This window comes from Tarenaya hassleriana, unplaced genomic scaffold (assembly GCF_000463585.1).
Source record: "Tarenaya hassleriana unplaced genomic scaffold, ASM46358v1 Cleome18, whole genome shotgun sequence".
Lineage (NCBI taxonomy): Eukaryota > Viridiplantae > Streptophyta > Magnoliopsida > Brassicales > Cleomaceae > Tarenaya > Tarenaya hassleriana.
The window spans coordinates 2,495,497-2,504,575 of record NW_010965216.1 but is presented as its reverse complement, the minus strand read 5'-3'; the positions used below and the strand labels follow the sequence as shown (position 1 = coordinate 2,504,575).

Sequence of the window (9,079 nt, the reverse complement as noted above, 5' to 3'; positions counted from 1 at the left end):
CGCAGTTTTCCACTGATCTGATTTGATGGCCTGGGTAAAGGTTTTAGGTTCAGGTATAGTGGTGATGGATAGAACAAAATGGCGAAAAGAAGGATGAAGGTGCTGGTCGGAGAGAAAGGAAGTAAGAGGATAAAGGGTTTTGTTAGATGCTGGGGGTGGGGAATGATGGTTTAAATAGTAACAATGGTAATCAGAAAGATAACTAGATGTCTTAGTATGTCGTTGTGATTTTCAGATACCCACATGATCTATAGTCTGTATAGGAGGAGAATGAGAGTCACTGTCTTCAGGGGAAGGAGACAGAGACGAAGGTTGATCAGAGGTGACCTTAGAAGGAATAGGAAGAGAGGAGAAAGAAGAATCATATGAAAAATGAGGTGGTGTTTCAGGAAAGAAATTTGTTGTAGTTGAAGGAATGGAATCTGATTGAAAGGGAAAAACAGATTCCTCAAAGATGACATTTCGAGAGACTGTAATGGCATTAGTCCGAAGGTTCGTGACTTTGTATCCTTTGGAGCCATTGGGATATCCAAGAAATACATGAGGAACAGTAGGAGGTGAGAATGTATGTCTGTCTTTGCTAAGTGTAGAGACATAGCAAAGGCAGCCAAAAACTCTCAAATGGTGGTATGTAGGTTTAATTCTCGAAATATTAATTATTATATTACATTATAAAAGTAAACAACGTATTCTTCATGTAATAATATTACCTTGTTTTAAATTATATGAATTTAAAATAGAATTTGATAGCGTGTTTATTTTTATTTAAATTGCTGGATCGTTTTTTATTTATATTTTTATTAGATTTAATTACGACATTTATGGTTCTCAAATTGATATCCAAATCTTTTTTTTTTTGTATTGATGTTATGTGCCAATTCGTTTAATTTGCAAGTTAGATGAGTCTAGATAAAGTTAAATATTTCAAACTCGTTTAAAAATAAATCGGATTGAACCGAACTCAAAATTAGCAAATTCGTGAGATGTTGAACCGAATTGAAACAAACTAAAATAAAAATAATCGATGATATATGAAGAATGGCTACTAATATCTATTATGAATTCCAATTATATTTTATATATTCAACGGATATGATTAAAAATATTTTTTTTAGACATATTTGGTCTAATAGTCTCTCAGTTATGTTTCTGACTTTTAAATCGAATGTTCTGATTCTATTTTAATTCATGATTTAACATCTTCATTCAATTTGAATCAACCTCAATTGATAAAGTATATATTTGTGTGTTAGTATAGAAAAGTCTCTAACAAAATCGTGAATTGCATGTATAACTACAATGTCAACCTCAATTAATAGTATACATCACTTGTTGGATATTAACAAAATCGTGAATTGCATATATTTATTATTATTATTATTATTATTATTATTATTATTATTATTATTATTATTATTATTATTATTATTATTATTATTATTATTATTATTATTATTATTATTATTATTATTATTATTATTATTATTATTATTATTATTATTATTATTATTATTATTATTATTATTATATTTCTAAAATTTATTTGGAATGGATTTGAATACGTATATATGAATATATTTTAAAAAATTGATGAAAATGAATTGAAAAATATTTCGATTAGGGTACTCGAAAGTACCCGACAATATCTAATGGGTTTATGAATTTAAATATTCGAATTCACATATATAAATTTAGATAATAAAATATATAATCTGAGATATTCGAATTCGGATTTAGATATCCTTAATACCCACCCCTACAAAGGACTTGCAATCCAAAATTATAAAAAAACAACAACAAACTTTAAATATTATATTATGTTAACCAAAAAAAATTTAAAATATTATACAATCAATAATCAACATAACATATGTGTTATAGGTCAATCATCAATTAGCAGAAATTATCAATCATCAATCGTCATTCAACAATCATCAATCAACAATCAATAATCAACATATATCATAAATTTACAAGAAAATTTAAGGAGTATATCCTAAAGTCCTAACCGCATTGTATCTATGTTCCTTATTTTTTTATACCTATATGAATAGAAGAAAGAGGAGTTTAGTCAAATTCTCTCACCTCAGTCTAAACGATGAATCTTGAAAGATCCGCTCTAATCTTCGATCCTGGATCCAACCTGGAGATCTGTTCCATCTAAATTAATTAACAATTAATAATCCTTAAGTACCTTGATTTTCATAGAATGGTTTCATATTTAGGATCGGGGATCAGAAAAATTCAATCCCTATCATCGGATAAATTTTCGGCAGTGACGCGAAGCAAATCACCATAACAAAAAAAAGAAAGAAAAAGAAAAAATTAAAATATAAAAAGAAGAAAAGAATGAAAAAAGAGAAATACATGTGGAAGACGCAATGACAATGGATTCGATCAGTAGAAACAATAGAGAGAGAATAAACTGAATAAAATAAACAAAATAAAAAGGTAAATGAGGGATGGAAAAAAGAGAGAGAAAGAGAGAGAGAAGAAGATCTAAAATTTATTTGGAATGGATTTGAATACGTATATATGAATATATTTTAAAAAATTGATGAAAATGAATTGAAAAATATTTCGATTAGGGTACTCGAAAGTACCCGACAATATCTAATGGGTTTATGAATTTAAATATTCGAATTCACATATATAAATTTAGATAATAAAATATATAATCTGAGATATTCGAATTCGGATTTAGATATCCTTAATACCCACCCCTACAAAGGACTTGCAATCCAAAATTATAAAAAAACAACAACAAACTTTAAATATTATATTATGTTAACCAAAAAAAATTTAAAATATTATACAATCAATAATCAACATAACATATGTGTTATAGGTCAATCATCAATTAGCAGAAATTATCAATCATCAATCGTCATTCAACAATCATCAATCAACAATCAATAATCAACATATATCATAAATTTACAAGAAAATTTAAGGAGTATATCCTAAAGTCCTAACCGCATTGTATCTATGTTCCTTATTTTTTTATACCTATATGAATAGAAGAAAGAGGAGTTTAGTCAAATTCTCTCACCTCAGTCTAAACGATGAATCTTGAAAGATCCGCTCTAATCTTCGATCCTGGATCCAACCTGGAGATCTGTTCCATCTAAATTAATTAACAATTAATAATCCTTAAGTACCTTGATTTTCATAGAATGGTTTCATATTTAGGATCGGGGATCAGAAAAATTCAATCCCTATCATCGGATAAATTTTCGGCAGTGACGCGAAGCAAATCACCATAACAAAAAAAAGAAAGAAAAAGAAAAAATTAAAATATAAAAAGAAGAAAAGAATGAAAAAAGAGAAATACATGTGGAAGACGCAATGACAATGGATTCGATCAGTAGAAACAATAGAGAGAGAATAAACTGAATAAAATAAACAAAATAAAAAGGTAAATGAGGGATGGAAAAAAGAGAGAGAAAGAGAGAGAGAAGAAGAAGACAAAATAGAAAAGGAAAAAAAAATGAAGAGAACGACATAAGAGTAAGGAGAAGAAATAAAAATAAGACAAATCCTAATTAATCATTGGTTATGTATTTATCGAGTTTTTGACTTTACTTTTATGATCTGTTATTACTTATATTTACAATAATTACGCATCATGTTGACCAAACTCTTTTGTCCTCTTCGGTGAACGGATCGGCTTAATCAACTCTCTATTGTCCATTTGGGTGGGTGGATCGTGTTAAATAACACGTGTTTCACGAGGCATTATATACGTATCATCATGTACCTCATAGGACATATATAACGATGAGGTATCACATCCTAAATCAATTTGAAAAAATGTGTGGCTTTTTGTTTTGTTTGCGTACATACGTAATGAGATTGAAGATGCTTGTGCAATGTCGGGAACGGTCAAGAGAGATGTCATTTAGCCAATCCGCGCAGGCCGCCATGGCTGCAGGGGGATTGGGTTGACAACGCCCTGCAAACCGTAGCCAGACTTCAGAGCTATACCTGCATTCAGAAAAACAGGTGTTGATGGGTTTCGGGAACGTTGGCGCAGAGGACACACCATTGTAGCGTTTTGTCCTTGGTTGGTAGACGCCGTAACAGCGCCAACCATTGCATGAATCTGAAGCGAGGGACTGATTCTTTGAAGCGAGTGCCATGTGCCCTCGGGGCGTGAGTGCCGAATGAGTTTCCAGGTTTTGGCAATGGAGAAGTCTGTCCGGCTTCCCAATGTGAAGGCTTTGGATTTCGTCTGACCTTTCTCCACGTGGGGACCAACCTAAAGAACTCGAAGCTTCGCAGACAGAGGCCATGCAGAGGTAGCCGAAACATCTTGGGACCATTAGGGCCTATATATGTACTCAACGAGAGCTCCTAAGAACCGTCTTTGTCTTCATCAACGCTAGTATGTTCTTTTAATATATAGTTCTAATACGCCACACACTAATATTTTCTTGTATTTTATAAACCCTAATTCTTATATTTCAATCTTGCAAGACATATCAATCTTGAAGACATACATGAAAGAGAAACGTTACTTAAAGACATTAAAGGGCAGAAACATTTATTCGATAGTACTTGAAACACTTCTGCTGTTACATATATCTCTGTGTGGAGTGAGAGATATCAGTTAGTGATTGGCGCGACATAAACTCCAACTCGATGGACGTTGCTCGCGTTCCCATGGAACCCGACGATTTTGCAATCTTTCTCCTCGAGTGTAAACTCAGCTCCCGCTTCAGTTCCAAACTGTGGAGATGTTCGCTTGTTCGTCTTGAACCTTAGCATTGTAATGATTTCAGCTTGAGTTCCATAGATCTTATCATAACATCCCTCCACCGCTGTGATGTATTCATTGGGATAGTCGAGCTCAAACTGCGAAAAAACCCCGTGAGAATCGGTACAAGTTAGGGATATAATGTATAGTTGAAGCATATGTAAACTCATTTCCTGAAGCTATGGAAATCGAAATGACCTCTTCCATTCCAATAAGGGACTTCTTCCCGTGGTCATCTCCAACTACGAGCCTCTCACCCTTCTCATACACAAATTTGACAAAGACCACGCATGAATCGCCTTGCCCTATGTATATCTTCCGCACACCGTCGTCCCATGAATCTCCTGCTTCACCGCCTTTTGCTTGAAGTTTCTCGGCCGGTGATGCAAAATACGCTCCAAGGGAGCTAAGAGTGTCGCCTGCTCGTCCGTAGAACCCGATAATTTTTCGTCCGTCCCCTTCGATCACAAATTTTGCACCGGACGCAAGACCAAGACCCGGAGAAGTCCTCCGCTTAGACGTTTTGAAGGTAATAGACGTCACCACGTCGTCAAAAGTTCCCTCCACTTCCGTGATGTATTCGTTTGGATAATCAAGCACAAACTGCAACAGATCAATCACTGGAAATTGTTATTAAACAAATATAATCAAACTATATAAAGATTTTGAGGTATAAAAAGAAGAAAAATGACCTCAATGGGCTGTTGTTCTATCTTCCCATCATCATGTGCTTGAAACTTTCCATCTTTGCCATACTCGAACTTGACATAAGATATAGCTGAATTATTTTGTCCGATGTACACTTTCCTTACACCATCATGGACACCATCATCCCAAGCATTCCCTCCATTTCCACCCTTCACCTCGGATTTATAAGGAGGAATGGTTAAAGATTTCGGCACAAAGTAAGCTCCAAGGGAATCAAGAGCATCACCATCACGCCCATGGAACCCAATGAGTTTGCCCCCTTCGTCCTCGAGCACAAATTTCGAACCCGTCACAATTCCAACCGATGGAGACGTTCTCTGCTTAGACGTTTTGAAGGTAAGCGACGTAACGATCCTAGTGTTGTATGGATCGACGGCGTGAGTTCCCTCCACTGATGTGATATATTCTTCCGGATAATCAAGCACAAACTGCAATAATTTTCAACCGAAATAATAACTCTCATTTCCGATTAAAAGAAACGAAATCGTATATGTTTCTAGTATAGAAAGTAGGCAAAACCGTTGTCGCTTCTTGAGCTCTCTTCCCATGACAACGCGTTTCCAATATCCCGCCCTTGTCATAGTCGAACTTAACATAAGCAATGCCCAAATCGTTTTGTTCAACGTGGACCTTTTTTACACCGTCGTAGGTGCCATCATCCCAAGCACCTTCTCCATTGCCACCTTGGGCATCTAGTTCATTCAGAGGATAAGAGGACAATGGAATGCGCGCAAAAGTAGCTCCGATAGCATCAAGACTGTCGCCGGCTCTTCCATGGAACCCGACAATTTTTCGCCCTTTGTCTTCAATTACAAACTCGATACCGTCTTTAGAGCCAAATGTTGGAGAGGTTCTCCCCTTGGACGTTTTGAAGGTAAGCGAGGTAACGAGGTCATTGCCCAATAACCCGAACATATGAACTGGGTTAAAGGTTCCCCCCACGGATGTGACGTATTCGTTCGGGTAGTCAAGCTCAAACTAAAATCATCGATAAAGAAAAGGGTCTCGCCGTAAGCAATTCAAGAATCGAGAACTATCAGCATATGTAACGATGCAAGCAGAACCCGGTGTTTAGACATAGATTCAGACAGTGTAAATTTTTAAAAGGAAAACATATGAAAGTACTACGTACCTCTTCCGGAGCTTGTTGCCCCTTCCCATGATCATGTGTTTCCACTTTGCCGCCTTTGTCGTATTCGAACTTGACATAACTTATAGCCGTGGAACTGTGAGCGACATATGTTAGAATGGATTAATAATCAAGAACCTAAATATTGGGCTTATACATCATGGACGATGATAACTTGCTGTTCAAGGAGAAGACCAACAATGACGTGAACCTTGAGGAGAAGTCAAAGCATTGGAATGGAGAAGAGGCTTATTTCCAAGCATCATATGACCGTTTGAGGAGCAATCTCAATCACATATATTAATAGATTTGATTTAAATGAAATCTGATGGTGTATATCGGAGATATGAAAATCACGGGAGAGAATTTTGAGTCTTCCTTATTTGAATCTCCTATATGCCACCTCACATTCACAGTTAGCGTCTTCATTTCATTTTGTATAAATTCTCATGTATGTGTATTGATTTAGATAAGACAATCTAAAGGGACATTGTCCCATATTTCTTAGTTTCTTCATCTTCAACGTGTCACTCTTCTTTTCCACTATTTTTCACATTCTCATCACTTCCAAATACATAAATTCCACATGGTATCAGAGCATAAAGGTCCATGAACCCCTCTGTTCCAAATTTCTTTTAATTCCGCTGCACAAAACTCTCGGTAATATACAAACCGAAGAGAGTTCAAGATTTTTTTTATCCTTTTCATCCGCCATATACATCCCTAAAAGGTCACATGAGGTGTGTTGGGTTTTCCTATGATCTCAAGAGCGAATCTAATTCCTAAGAGATCAGTTCTAGGGTTTGCGCAGCGGATGAAAAACAAAAATTTTGATGAAACCCTAAAACCTATCATGCATGATCTTGTAGAAACGTTAGAACGCTTACCTCAATCGATCAGGGACCTGTATCAATCGAAGAACGCGTTTGATCACTGTAGGCAGGAAGAATACCTTGCCCTCTACACGTATCCACACGGCGGAAAGGATTCCAACGGTTGGAACTTGTCTGCTAGGACTGAAGAACGCGTTCTTCTTTGCGCAAGGATTTCAGGGATCTTTCTCTTAGGTTTTTCACTCCAAGGGTTTCAAGGATCTTTCTCTTAGCTTTCTCACTCTCCAAACCTCTCCCTAGGGTCTGAAAATAGTGCCAAAAGAGTTGGGTGGCGTTCCCCAAAGTTGTTCTCACTTAAAACCCTAATTAGAGCGAGTTTAGTAAATCCCGACGTCTGGACCGATCGGTCCAGACCTAGACCGATCGGTCTGGAACCTTTTAACGTCTGGACTGATTTCGGACCTCACACGTTACCTCTGGACCGACCGGTCTACGTCTAGACCAATCGGTCTGGGTTAGCTGGACCGATCAGTCCAGATCTTCTGGATCGGTCGGTCTGGCCTCCGCTCCACCGAGATTTTCTCGTCTCTTTTCGCGCATTCGTCCTTTCCTGTGTGTGTGACCCTGTAGGCTCATCCGATATAGCAGTATAACACGAAATCTCTTATTTCGGTTACACAAGTCATAGGCGGTCTCTAGCAAGACACTATGACTACCTATCTCGAATAGAGTTTGTTCGTGATCCTACGAACGCCAGTGATGATTCCGTTTGATGATCATTTTGTATCACGATATCATATGTCGAATATAAGGCATGGACAAGCCACCTTATCTGATTCGACTGCTTTCTCGTTCACTGAGTTCGACTATCTGAAATAGACGACGTTCGTCTATAGTGCGGCCACACATTTCTACAGTCTCGCTCACACGAGGGGCCCAGCGATATCTCTCTCTTTTACGAGAGGTACAAATCCCGTCTTGACTATCTACAATCCAGCACATGATTCGTTTCGTACCTGATACACGCCTTTATAGTCCTCCTGTTACGCAGGACGTTTGACGTAATCAAAGTATGCAACTCCTCATGTTGGATTCCGTAGATATCTCAGGTCTTAGGATCCAATCATGGAACCTGTTGGGGTTCCCTTCGGGTTCCTAGCATGCGATCTCATCGATCTAGGGTTTGGTTTCTAGGTTTCATGCAGCGGAAGGAAAGATCTAAACCTAGCCAAACGTCACACAAAAACCAATTGTGCAATAACCCGAACAATCGTGTATATCGTCGTGGGATTCGAATACTTACCTCGTTCTTTCAAGATCTGGAAGTATCAATCGATCCAGGGCCTGTTTTAATCACCAAGAGTTGAAACCACAACTCCTCTACACGTATCCACACCGGCGGGATGAATTCCAACGCTTTGGAACGTAGCTGCTAGGATTCGTGAAGAGAAAACCGATGTCCTTGACTTGGAATCAATATTCCAATCTCTATAACTCAAAATCAAGCTTCTCTAAGCTCTCATGAGTGTCTTGGACGTCTGAGGTTCGTTCTCTAGGGTTTGTGGCGGCTCTCTCTTTAATTAGAATTGCCCAAAACCCTTAAAACGCGAAAACCGAAAACTGCCCGTAAGTCGGACCGTCCGTTCCAGG

At 37.3% G+C, this 9,079-nt stretch overlaps 1 protein-coding gene across 1 annotated transcript; it reads right to left on the bottom strand.

Annotated features, from left to right (window-relative positions):
• Positions 1 to 4,608: 4,608 nt before the first annotated feature.
• On the bottom strand, positions 4,609 to 6,701 carry LOC104810623 (jacalin-related lectin 33-like). The gene is given in 5 exon segments (XM_019202217.1): positions 4,609 to 4,872; positions 4,874 to 5,379; positions 5,448 to 5,895; positions 5,987 to 6,445; positions 6,600 to 6,701. Coding segments are annotated over 4 exon segments (1,614 nt in total). The 5' UTR covers positions 6,383 to 6,445; positions 6,600 to 6,701.
• Between the last annotated feature and the right edge of the window lie 2,378 nt (positions 6,702 to 9,079).